The following is a 14,014-nucleotide window of genomic DNA, read 5'->3' as shown; positions in this document are numbered from 1 at the left end:
ATGCTGTGGAGAAAGACAAGTCAGAAACAAATTTAAAAAGCAAGACAAGTAAACTATCTGGACTTTCTTTTTTAAAAAAGAAGCATCCCATTGGATTAACACACTTTTCAATATAGGATATTAATTTTAATATCCTATATTAATTACATCTAAAAAACAATTAGCTCTAGATTTCATTTTAATGACCCCCTCTGGTGATTTGAACATGAGTCTCTGAATCTACTCATTCTGTTACCTTCACTTCAAATTCCTCGTCTGGAATTGTAAATTAACAGCACAAACTTGAATATGTTCTTAATATGTAGGACTAAACTGGGGACATAAATGCAAATTGAATTATAATATGATTAAAAGTATCACCAAAACTTTGTTGAAATTATAGGGCTTAAAAAAACACAGGAGGTTTTTACACAGTGTGACAGCTTTTAAAAGAAAAAGGAAGTAAGCAAATTCCTAGGAATCAGAGGAGATATTATTTCATTTCCTGCATATTTTAAAATTAAATAGATTTAGCTGAGACATTTAGAATTGCCAAATGGAATCATGCCTAATAAATTACTTATCTCTTTAACAGTGATAATGGACAAAGATGGTGGAAATTGAAATTTAAAAAGAATTTAAAAGTCAAGGATAGGAAAAGAAGTATTGACTTATTGCCAGTGTTTCTTAATAAAATGAAGAATTTTAGCATCACTCAAAAAAGTAAATTCTGACACAAATTAGTATGTGTTCAAATATTCTCAAGAGAAGTTAACTACCATTAAAACCAACAGAAGTGTAAGTTCCTCAAAAGAATGCTGTGTATCCTGTCCCATAATTTTCCTAACTGCAGCTGGCACACATACATCACAGATGCTGACAGATAGATCCGGTCACCAGAGGTGAGCTCTGCCCTCTGGGTCCACTATAAATACAGACCTCGACAGACAACTGAAATAAGAAGATGAGACACCTTAACTTTCTTTGATCTGAAACTAAGACCACATTGTCAATCTACCTTTCCAAAGCAATACGTCCTTTCAAGAAATACATATCATTTTCCCCATTTGCATGACACCATTACATGCAATTATAAGCATAAAAACAAGTAGAATACGATCCCCACCTGTCATTCGTTAGCATTTTTGTATGCATTGATTTCTTATTTCTACACCATCATTGTATTTCTTGTTCACATTTCTGAGACTATAAAATCAATGGGATAAAAACTTAATATATTCCTCTCAAGTGCCATTAGTGTGAATTACATTATGTTGCACTAAAAACTAAAAGGCATTTTAAATGATCTTATACTACATGAAACAGGCTAATTATTTTAAAGATATGGGAGGGGAAATCAATTGCTTATAGCTCTTAATGCACTGACATTGTCATTTAAACTTCTATGAATTAAAATACCTAATACGAAATTTAGCCACAAATGGTTACCTTTAGCTTCCATACTGCAAAACAATATTCATAAAATATCCTGAGATTAATTAGGGATCTTGCCATATGCCTATTACTGCAAAACAACATACATAAAATATCCTGAGATTAATTAGGGGTCTTGCCGTATGCTTATATACCTGCTTTCTACTAGTCAGAGCAGTTTTGTCATATAATGCACGGAGAGGTTATGGTTTTTTTGTTTGTTTGTTTTTTTGCATGGGTAGGCACTGGGAATCAAACCTGGGTCTCCAGCACAGCAGGCAACAGCTCTACCTGCTAAGCCACTGCGGCCTGCCCCCAGGGACTATGTTTTTTAAGAAAACTGATGGTTAAACAAGGAAGGTCCTAAAGCAATTCATATCAAGATGCAGATATTAATACTTAATATCAGCTATTTTTACAAATATTCATTTATGAATAGTTATAATAACTATAGGAGGCATGTGTTACCTCCATTTTAAGGATATGGACATAAGGAATTTGAAGGAAATTTAAAATCAGAAAAATTAACTGCCTAAGCTAATTAAAAAAAAAATCTGCCCTAGCTAATAAATGACAGAGCTTATAATTGAATTCAGGTATTGTGGACTCCAAAACCTATTCCCTAAAGTTTAAGACTTACATTATGCTGCTGTTAATTATGATTATTTTCAAACTCAGCTGCCCCCAAATATTTTACTGAATAATTCTTCCCTTTTCCATTGATAGGTGCTTCAGGTTATTCTGTCTCACTCAATTCTCTGTCAACTTTTATGTTTATTCCATAATTTAAAAATTACTGCTGCTTTATATGTTTTCATAGATTTGGTTCTGCTAGTATTCTCTCACTAATCATTATTATTTCAAATGTTTCTTTGCTATTCTCAACCATTCTTTATTACAAAGCTTACAATCACCTTGTAAAAACTACGTTGTTCTGATACACTTTGGAAATGGAGAGATTTAATTTATTTTTCCCTCATTGTAGATAGTACATGGGCTTTACCAACAACCAAAAGGCATTAGAGAAAATGGTTTACTTGACTTGGCTTTTGAATTGTATTATTTATGAAGTAATACATAATATTGTTAGAAAGAGTATAAGTCAAAATTTGCATTTGGACAGCGTAACATTTGATTTCATGTGCAAACTTGGCTGGGTTGTGGTGACCACTGGATTGTCCAAGCACACACAGCTTTTTGCTGCAGGGGGATTTTTGCAAATTGTGTGTACAGCTCATCAACTGACAGTCAATAAAGGAGATTGCCCTCAGTAGGTGGGGAGTCTCCTCAGCCAATCAGTTGGAGTTCTTAAAAGCAAGAACTGGATTTCAGAGATGAGAAAGGATGTAGGGGAATTTGGACTCAATTTCAGCAATACCTTTGTGAGCATTTCTGCCTGAGACCTGCCCTACAGACTCAGACTTAGCAGCCCCCACAGTCACGTGCATCAATTCCTTATAATAAGCCTCCTACATACATCCTATAGATGAGTGTGTTCTCTTTCTCTGGAGAGCCCTAATTCAGAGCCTAGAGTGCCATCCCGTGAAAGCCTCTCAAAGTCTCTTCATCCTGAAAACAGCCAATAAAACTTATTTCCTCTACTCCACTTGAATGGTTCATTTATTTAAGTTAATTTAAAGAATTATGCAAATTATGCACCATGGTAGTTAGATTCAGTTGTCAACTTGGTCAGGCGTAGGCACCTAGTTCTGTTGCTGTGGACATGAGCCAATGGTACGTGAACCTCATCTGTTGCTCACTACATCTGCAGTCAGCTAGGAGGCGTGCCTGCTGCAATGAATGACTTTTGACTTAACTGGCTGGTGCTTAAATAAGAGAGTTCAGCGTAGTACAGCCCAAGCAGCTCGGCATTCTTCATCTCAGCACTCACAGCTCAGCCCAGGTCTTTGGAGATGCTGAAAGGAATCACCCCGGGGAAAGTTGTTAGAACCCAGGGGCCTGGAGAGAAGGCCAGCAGAGACCATCTTGTGCCTTCCCACGTAAGGAAGAACCTCAGTGGAAAGTTAGCTACCTTTCCTCTGAAGAACTTACGAAATAAATCCCCTTGTATTAAAAGCCAATCCGTCTCTGGTGTGTTGCATTCCGGCAGCTAGCAAACACCTAACTTCTCAGTCATTTAGCAGGTTGTATTCAGGTGTGGCAAAATTAAATAGATTTTTCTTAAGAGAAAATAATGATCCTACATTAAGTGTTAGCCTTTTTCTATGTGTATGGCAGCACGAACTGTTTTGTCTGTGAGAAAGGAATGAAGACTGGGAAAAGTTAGCAACTGGGAAGCAGAGGCAGTCTCCCAGAATGGGTTCCAATCTACACCGTAGACCCTCCTCCACCAATGAAAACACATTGTTTCAGCAAAACAGCAGAATCCCTGGTTGATTCATTAGAGTACAGACTTTTCAAGCAGGTGGATCTAGACTGAAATGCCACTCCCTCTGGATTGAAAAGCTGCTAGCTGTGTGACCTTGGACAAGTCACTTCATTTCTTTGCACTTTCATTTTCTCATCTGAAAAGTGACTCTCTGCATCTCATACAGTTGGGGGGGAGAATTAAATGGTACATCCAAGCCATGCACTATGGTGCCTGGCAAACAGTCACTTTTCAGTAGATGGTGGCTATTGTTGTTGTTTTATTATTACTACTGCTGTTTGCTGTGGTCCTGATGATGATTATTGAATGAGCTCCCACTCATTACATAGAGAGCCGAGAGCTGAATAAAGGTGACTTTAGAGAGAAGCCAAAGGGAGAGAGACCTTGCTTTGCAAAGCATACAATGGAGTCCAGGTCCCTCTGTGGGGAAAGCACCCCATGGGATGCTGGTTTGCACTGCTGCCGAGCCAGACTTACTCATGCTCCTGCTGAGGCAGGTACAAGTTGGCAGAGGCCAGTGGGACTCCGTTCCTCAAAGTATCACCGTCCTCAAGAGACAGGATTACAAAACTGATGCATGACAGGAGCCCCAATGTTTCAACTATAACAACATATTTTTCCCTGAAACAATGTTGCTACCTGCCCTGAATCTATGCACACAGTTTGTAAGTGGGTTTATGTGCTCACTCCCTGCTATCTCAGATCTTTGGAAAGCAGACAGTATATCTAGTATAAGCAAAATTATTCAAGAAAATGAAAAGTAGAAAGCATCAACTGACACTGTTATTTCCAACACGTCTCCTATTGCCAATTGACAACTGCTACTCAGATGGTATCACAACGGCATGTGGAGCTAGCTTGCTATTTTTCAAGGATAAAGTAGTGAAAATTGGAAGGAATAAATGTAGATCAAAGCCCTCGAGACACAGTTAGATTTATCAGTAAGCAGGTCATATTTTCTTAAAAGGCAATTCAAAAACGGCATTTTCTGCAAGATCCAAGCTGCATTTCAAGTGGTTAGCTATTTTCCACATACCTTCTTTGTTACAAATGGGAGACGAACTCTCCTCGTGGTCAGAGAAGAGCTAACTGACTAGCCCCTAACTTCTGTCTGACAACATTCCAGTCCTGGCAACTGACAGATTGGAAGCAGGCTGAAAGACCGGACAGCTGCTTTAAGGCAGTTCAACAGGATGGTGTAAAACGTGCCTGGCTCTCCTGTCACACACCACTGCACCCAGAGGAGCTCCCAATCGCAGACACCCACCGCAGAGACTCCTCTTACTTTAGGGGTCTATCTCCGCCACCATGCAATTAAAATATCGATGGCAACCTCTGAATATACGCTATGTCCAGGTACCCTATCGGGTGCTTTCTATTTAATTCACACAAGACCTGGTAATATTTATGGAGCATCTGCTAAGTTGCCCACAGCCTGCTGATGGCCATGTCTGTCTCATGCCATGATGTGTATTTCTCCATTCAGTCTTGCCACATCCCTGAGGAGGCACAACAACCCCCCCCTTAAATTGATTTTGCTTCTGTCCTCACAGTAACAGCTTGTGACCTATTGAAGCAATTTAAACTTCCTATAACTATTAATTATGTTCTTTTGGAATGAAGGAAGTCTTTGAACTAGATAAGTATAAAATGGGTGAAAAAAGCAGAACAGTCATTTTACTAAATACCATTAAAATACAAAAATGCTTTCATAACTAAAATACATACGTATTGCTGTCATTTATATGAAGAAGGCAGTAAAAGTCACACAGCCACACATCGTTTCTATCTGAATGCACAGTCCTTGCTAGAAAATTTAGAGTCTTTATATTTTTTCCTCTAACTTATTCCCCTGGGTCCTTAAAAAGCAGTTGCCTTTATGGGTGGAAATCACTTGGAGAAACACAGCGGCTCGATTGTTAACTGGAACCTTTGCCCTGCACAGCCGGAATGCAAACAGTTGGTGAAAATGAACAGCACGAGGCTGCACGCACAATTGCAAGGTTATACAGCTGACAGCATATTTACTTCTTGGGAACAATAAGAGAAACCTGAAATCTTTCAAAATAGGTTACAACATTAAATACTATCCAATCTAAAGTATACATGGTTTAGCGAGAAAGAAGAGCAGAAATACACGCATGCTGGTTAAATACAAAACCTTGTGGATGCCTAGTGTGAACAAAGGACTGTGAACTTTTAGGGTGTTATGATTCTAGCACTTAGCAATGTATAAAATGACATAAAAAAGAAATCCCAGGTATATTTCTGGTCTCATAACTAGTTACCAAACGGGCAGCAGAGAGTGGATAATTTATTAACCCAAAAAAATCTAAATAAATAAAAAGTTGCCAATTGCCCATAAGTGCCTCTTAGTTTTTTCTTAAGTCATGCATTCATTCATCCAGTCAAGTACTGAGTACCTCCTGTGTGCTAGGTGCTGAGAATTTAGCAGTGAACAAAATAAATGTCCTCAGCTCAAGGAGCGCCCATCCTAGCTGGCCTATTCCTCAACGATGCAGAAATACCTGTTTCTGAATTGCCATTCCACTGAGTGGCTGTAAAGAGCCATGGCACACTTCAGGCAGGAGGACTGGCTGGAAAAGACACTAAAAGAAGGCAGATGGATAGCAGGTGGGAGAGGGAAGGAGGGGATATACGGGGTGGGGAGGGAAGAGGAGAGGAAAGGAAAAGATGGAGACGAGGGATGAAGAGGAGAAAGAAACTGGACCAGACAGGTTCTATGAATTAGTGTCAGAAAGTCTGAACTCCAGCCCCTATATTGCCTCTCTTAGGTGTTTGGGTTTGAGGTTTCCTACCCACGCTAAACTACGTTTTCCTCCCCTTTAAAAGAAGGCTAAATATCTAGTGTTCATAGCTGTCATGAGCATCACAGAAGACAGGATGTGTAAAAACCCTTTGTATTCTATAATGGACTTTAAACATGGAAGGCAGTATTATTATAATATTAATATAATATATTGTATTATATGCCCTTTTTAAAATGATATACAAGTATCCCAACATTTTTCTGTTTGCTGTAAGTAAAGAGAGCAGCATAAATAAGGAGTTGGTAATTTTGGAAACGAATACTATTACCAATATCAGAGTTGAAAGAAGGGGTGGGGAGGGACTAAGTTTAATCTAAACCCTTTAGTCTAATTCTATTTAATTTTCAGTAGGCCCTAAAATACCCCAGGAGAACCTGGGATGCCACGGGACATGTCTTCTACAGCACAGATGCAACATGGAGTGTGCCAATCACTTCCAATCCTTTGCACGTGGTCAGCCTGGGGTAAATGACACCTGGTGTCATCATTCGTGACAATGACAACAAGAAAAACATTTGCCCCACGGCCTAGCTGGCATCTTCTCCTCTCCCTTGTTCCTGAAGACAGTTTGCAGACTGATTCTGCGTGACTGAAGCTGCCTACTCCGATGGATATTATCTGATTTGGCCTTTAAAACCTGTTTGAAATTGGTTCTGAATAATTTCTGAAAACTAAAATTTTGCTAAGACACAAGGAGATAAAGTGTTCCAAATATAATACTTGTTTTGTATTACGGCTAACATCGAATTAGGTTGTAACAGCAAAGTCCAAAGAAGGTTTCCTCCTAAAAGTCTCACAATGACTCTTATAATAATAACAATAGCAATTATTTCAATTCACCAAAGACCTAGCTAGCGCCTTGCGGGCACTCCACTAACCACTTTACAAAAGTCAGGCCCCTGAGCCCTCAGAGTTCCCTGGCAGTAGACTGTATTTGTTCCATTTTACAAATAAGTTAGGTGAGGCCCAGGATGGGTGATAATCCTATCTGCAGTCACACAGCTAAAGAGCTGCACAGCACAAGGAATCCAGGTCTTTCTGGTGTCTGTCTGTCTGTCTAAATCACTTGACTGTCTCTCGACCTCCATCGCTCTCCCTGGGGATATGATTTAAAAATATGTCGCCATCAGAAACACCAAGTGGGAGTCAAAGAAGTCCAAAATTTCAAATACAAAAAAATACATGAATGTATTGCTTACCAATTAGAACCAAGATGCCAAGAACACAGTTGTTAACATAGAAAATTTCAAACGCAGAGAAAGGAACCATGATCTAAGCTCTATGTTACAGCAGAATCTATTCATTGATCATCATGGAATTACCCAACATCAAAAAAAAAAAAACATGTAATTTATATTTATATATGTATTTATATATTTATAAGGTACCTTATAAAGGGTACTTAGTGAGATTGAAAACTGATTTCCACAGCTAACTACTGAGCAAATCAATAAATGGTTTTGACTTTTAATTCCAGCATTCCAAAGTAGTTTTTTTTTTTTTTTTTTATAAAAGACAAACAAACTGGCTATTGGAGATAAAAACAAAAACAAAGAAACTGCAATTAGGTAGCAAACAAAAATAAAAACAAAACCAGAGCTGGCCCAAGTAAGACTGAAATTAATTGGTCCTAATTAAGCAGCAATTCCCTCAACAGCAACTTTAAACGTCCTACTTGGAGAGGTAGGTAGCCGCCTGCACTCCTGAGGAGTCCCTAGAGATCTCTAGGGGACAGTTCTCGGATGGCCGCTACATCATTGCACGGAAATCTTTTCAGTGACACTCTGGCCCTCTTAGTTTGCTCTTCAGAAGGGAATTTATGGCTTTATGAATTTTAGTATGAGGTGAAGTTGCCATTTGCTCCAGTAACTTAGCCGTTAGGCAATAATGTAGGAAGTGGGATAAAATGTCACAGTATATCTGGAGATAAATCCTACTGCATTCACATTTTCATTTGCCTCTGTCCAAATGGTAAACATTGCCACACCAAGTTATCAAAAGTCTGCGCAACATGACCCATTTATTCTACTTATTGTTACTGTGTAAAGAAACTTGCCTGCACCGGTTAGCCTCTTCCAGATTCAACCTCAGAGAACATGATTACTGAGTGAAAAAATAAGCACAAATTACACAAGGGAAGTTTCCTGGCTCCACGCAACTGTTGCTTAAGCAAAATAAAAATCATTGTCTGAGAGAAAACACTTTGCTCCTCTATGAGCTCACAGTTAGAGCTGGCAGTTAATTGAAGGACTAACCCTTTCCTCAGTGCACTGCCTAACGCACGTGGTGTGGTGAAGGGTACCTGGAAAGCTCCGTACTTTAGCGTTCACGGGTGTATAAATGTACATTATTAGTTCATAATGCTCTGTGAATCTAAAAACTTTATATGAGCTCTCAACATGCATCTATTAATCCAAAATACTTACACATTTTCACTATGGTCCTTGCCAAGGATCCTTTCTTCTCTGCCCACAAGAAAAATACACATAAACCTTTGTATTATAGCAAAGAAGTATCATCTTGCATCAATCGTTTCCTTTTAATTAAGTAACCCATCTTTCCACGTTCTTTTAAACTGTTTATTATTCATGGTACTAGCCAAAGGCTTTTCTTCAAGCTCCAGTGTGAATATATCCAAAGCTGTCCAAAGGGGAAACCAAGCAGAGAACAAAAATGATGCGCAGCTGGGGCAGAGGAGAGAGGAGGAGGCCCGAAGTGAGCCAAAAGGCCACCCCTGGCTTAGCCGTGGGAGCCTAACTGTCCAGGCAGATCCTAATTTGCAGGCAGGCAAACAGGAGAAGGCACGGAGATAGGAATCCATGCACATCAAATTAAACACGTTTGTTACAAGAACGAAGCCAGCCTTGGCAAGCATATGCTTAGAGGTAGCTAGGCATTCCACAATGATTTCCAAAGTTCCTGATCATTAAATATTTTGTGAGAACTGATAACGTTTGCAACTTTTGAACCTAAGTTCCATCTCTCTGTGTTCTTGGAACTGTGGAAGGTACCACTAAGCAGGAAAACTGCCCCACTCCCCAAAGGAGAGGAAACAGAGATTTTATAAAAGTTTGCTGATTCTATCTCTATATTTACTGATCTACAAAAGCGGAAGTGATTAGCCTCAAGGCACTTAAACCATCAGTCAAGGGATTGTAACACCACCCTGTCCCCTTAGCATGCACATACCATCACACCCCATAAAACATTAGCTGTGAACTGCTCTAATGAAGAAGCAGGGTGGAAGGCGGACAGGTTTCCACTGGCACAAGCAGACACACCCTGACCCTACCTGCGCCGGCCACCAGGGCCCTGGGCTTGCAGCTGCGGATGCAGTGAAGGAGGGCGTTGGCGCGGACGTTGGTGTTGAGAAGGGCCACCGCGCAGCCCAGCTTGGCCAGGCCCAGCCACACGTGGACGAAATCGGGCTCGTTGCTCATCAGCAGCGCCACGGTGTCCCCTCTTTTCAGCGCGGAGTGGGTCAGCAAGGCATGGGCCACTCTGTTACTCCTCAAGTCCACATCTCGATAGGTGTAGATGTCTCCCTCATAGATGATGAAAGGTTTCTGCGGCTGCTGCTTTGCGTGGCTCAGGAATCTCTCTAGCACAGTGACCACTTCCTCTCTCCGGCTGCACATCGCCAACCTAATTCCATAGCGCACCACCTTCAGCAGGTGCCAGAAGTCAGCCCAGAAGTAAGGGAACAGGAGTTTCTGCAGGAAGTGCAGGAAGACCATTGCAGTCCCCAGACCTGCTAGCCATGACAAAAGCATGGGGCCACGCGCGCAGAGGGCAGCTCTGACCTCCCCTCCTTCCAGGCGCAGGACACGGCTGGTCCTCAGTGCTCAGAGCTGTCACCCGCCGCGGCGTGCCAACCTCTTCGAGGAAGTTGCGCAGAAGCAGAGTTTTGCACGGAGGAGGTGGCCCCAGGTGGCACCGGGGCTAAGGCGTGGGAACGCGGGGCGGCGACAGCGCAACTGGGGCCGACCCTGGAATCCCCCAACCCCGGCCCAGCGCGCTCCCCGCGGCCGCGTCTTGTCTGTTCTCCCGGGCTTTCCGGCCCCCTCTGGCGGTGGGGTGGGTCAGTCCCCCGCGCCCGGCGGCCCTACGCCACACCCCCACCCCAGCCCCCGGGGGCGGAGCAGGGCCCCGGGCAGACGCTCTCCTTCCTCCGGGTCGCCGGCCCCGGGGCTGAGACACGCTGCGGCTTTTCCGTCTCCCCCCGGCCAGAAGCGGCGCGGGGTCGCCAGGTCCCGCCGCGTCCCGAGGTGTCTCCGCCCGTGCCGCCCGCGCGACCCGGCCCCCCGACTCCCCCGGCCCCCCGCCCCCCGCCGCCCCGGAGCTCCCAGCGGACGCACCGGGTCCCCGCGGACTGCGCGCACGGGACGCGCCGGGCGTGTCGGGGCCGGGCTCTGCGTCCTCCGCTCGGGCCGCGGGGACCATGCCAGGCCCTTTCCCGTGGTCCGGAACACGCTGACGCGAGGAGAGACCCGCGTCCCCGGGGAAGGCGAGCTGCGGCGCGGAGACTGGGGGGCCAGGAGACCGGGGGGGACCCGGGCTGCCGAGCGGGCGCGGCTGGGGGGTGCAAGCGCATTGTCCGCAGGCGGTTATCAAATCAGTAAAACAAATAATGAGAACTAAATAAGATGCTGTAGAGGCCAAGTGAGGGTTTTTTGTTTGTTGTTGTTATTGGTTTAAAACTGCTCCCAAAATGTGTGTGTGTGTGTGTTAGATGGCAAAACTTATACTTAGGAATTGGATAGATTTAAAAATGGAATTTTCTGAAGCGCAAAGGAATATTTGCACGCTTTGTTTATAAAACCTCACGAAATTGCTTTGTTTTTTTCCCCCTCAGTCTTTTGGAACTGTTTATAGGTTAGGCTTCACCTTTATACTTGGAATTCTGTCCTTAGAGTGAGTGGAAAGAGCTTTTTTCACACGTTTAGATATTCCAAAAATATTGATTGATTTTGGAGCTTAAATCTATATTCACACCCCTATGTAAAAGTGGAAACAAAGTATTAAATACTAACTATTCTTTGTCCTTAAAAATAAGTTTTTTCCTCCTTAAGTCCTTTAAAGAGGTATCAGGACTTGAAAGTAAGAATTATAGGGAGACAGGCGAAGAATGAAGCGTAAACAGAGGTAATAGAGTAACAATACAATAAAATCATATACAAACATGAAATTTACTGAAGATAAAGAAACTGAGGGACGTTTAATTACCGGACCCCATCCTACCAGTGACATCATCGTCCCAACATAAATTTGTCATCGTTTTTATTTTGTTTAGTTAACAGCCAGGTTGCAACAATTAACTTCTACTGTCACCATTGTTTCATAAAAAGAAAGAATTTATTTCGACATTAAAATGAAACACATTATTCTGTGTATATAATACAGGACAGTCTTTTAAAATGAATAAAGTTAATTTAATGAAAAACTCATTATGTTATACTTACTTTTGTTATCGTGGACCTTCTAAAACTGTCCCAGAGCATTCAACTACATTTTAGCAACTGCTGATACGAATAAGCCTGGAGTAATTGTTTGGTATGATAAACTTGAGACAGTTTGATTTATCAGGAAAATCTACAAGTCTGTATTGCCAAAATTTATATTGGCCAAAATCAATCTTGTGCCTGAAATCTCCCCATCCTAGAGGGAATCAATGAAAATCTTGAGATAGTTAATAGCTCGGCATTTCTAGTCTACCCTGTATGTCTGTTTCTAGTTTATACAGCAAGTTTGCATTCATTCTCACATACTGCCAAAGGACACTATGAAAAATAGATATAATTTTTAGTATCAGTAGTTAATTATTGTGACATGGGGGAAATATAGTAAGAGTTCATTGCAATTGAGTAAATTTATCATTTTAAAATAAAGGGAAATAAGCACATGCATATGGTCTGGAAAGTTCTGTTAACATTACTTTTTTTTTTTTTTTTTTTGGTATGCTATATGATGGGGGCCACTCTTTTTCCTTGTGAATATCCCCTTATTGCAGTACCATTTGTTGAATTTTTTGTTTGTTTCTGTTTGTTTGATAAGTGCATGGGCAGGGGATTGAACCTGAGTCTCCCGTGTGGCAGGCAAGAACTCGACAACGGAGCTACCCTTGCACCCCTGTTAACATTATTTTTCATCAGGGACAGTGTACTGAAGTTCCTCTTTGGGAAATATATAAATTTTATGTTTTCCTTCAAAATTATTTGAAAATAAAGTATTGTGACTAAATTCAAATCAATGCAACAGAAAATGTTTATTTGCAATCTATGTATCTCCTCAACTCTTTCAGCATTTGACTTGACTTTCCTCTTCAGCCTACTTCCCACCCACTCCTTAGTCTCTGTTCTACTGAAGATGAGCTTAACGATCAGATGAAAATAATAGAATAAAAATAAATAATAGACTCATCTTATGCCCACAGGATTTACCACTCTAATTTAAGAATTATAAGACAAATCATTTGTCTACAATGTCTTCTGATGAAGTTCCACAGTGGTCACCTCTTGGACTTCGGACGTTTGGACGAGAAGGAAGAGGCTCAGAAAGGTCCCAGATGATGCCAGGCTGGTACTAGAAGACCGTGGTGGGTATCTGCATTGGGCCACGATGCGCTGTATTCTGAGACTGCAGCTGGGGGCTTAGGGAAGGGCATAGGGGTGGAGCGAGATATGGAATGGAAGTGGGTGGCTCTAAAAATCAGGATAAGAATGTGCTGCATGCAAGACTTGCCTACTTTACAATTATGACCAGGAATAGGTCCTGCTCAGTTTTTAATTACTGCTTTTAGTCTCAGCTTCTAGCTTGGTTTTTGATGGGCAGCTTACTCTTCCTACAATGTAAAATGTGTTTGTATTAATGAACAATCATCATCCAGAAGAGTATTCCATACACGGACTTGTGAAGTAAACTCAATATTAAGGAGGAAGGGTGCTGTTAGAGAGTTGGGAAGTATTAACATGACTACCTATGTCTTAAAATAGAAATATTTTATAGTACCACTTAAGGAACCCTATAATAATGGTCCTGAGAGTTACCCAGAAACAGTTGAATATTTAATTATCATTTTTACCACTCATCACAAATTATGTCTTGAAATCTATGCCAGTCAGGATCCTGCCAAAAGGATATTTTATACATGTATTTTATTCATGTTTTTTGAGTAGGTTTTGCACATCCAGATACTCCAGGTTATGACAATTTCCTCTTCCTCAGGGTTGGTGAAATCTACTGTTTGGAGAAAATATTTGTGCAAAGTTTTATCACTGACTCTGAGTCCTCAGGGCAGTCTCATTTCTACTTTATAAGCCACCCACCTGGAAGCAGGTCTTTTGATCATTAGAGAGGTAAATCAAAGAAACTCCTTGGCAGC

General features: G+C 41.5%; 1 protein-coding gene across 1 annotated transcript in view; it reads right to left on the bottom strand.

Moving 5' to 3' along the window:
- The window catches only part of SLC27A6 (solute carrier family 27 member 6), a 69,222-nt gene extending 58,533 nt beyond the window's left edge, over positions 1–10,689 (bottom strand). The window contains exon 1 of the mRNA XM_077138320.1: positions 9,926–10,689. Coding sequence (XP_076994435.1) covers positions 9,926–10,406 — 481 coding nt within the window. The 5' untranslated portion in view covers positions 10,407–10,689. The remainder of the gene's footprint in view (positions 1–9,925) is intronic.
- Positions 10,690–14,014: the final 3,325 nt, after the last annotated feature.

This window comes from Tamandua tetradactyla, chromosome 20 (assembly GCF_023851605.1).
Source record: "Tamandua tetradactyla isolate mTamTet1 chromosome 20, mTamTet1.pri, whole genome shotgun sequence".
Lineage (NCBI taxonomy): Eukaryota > Metazoa > Chordata > Mammalia > Pilosa > Myrmecophagidae > Tamandua > Tamandua tetradactyla.
The sequence above is the reverse complement of the archived record's forward strand: the minus strand, read 5'-3'. Positions and strand labels throughout refer to the sequence as shown.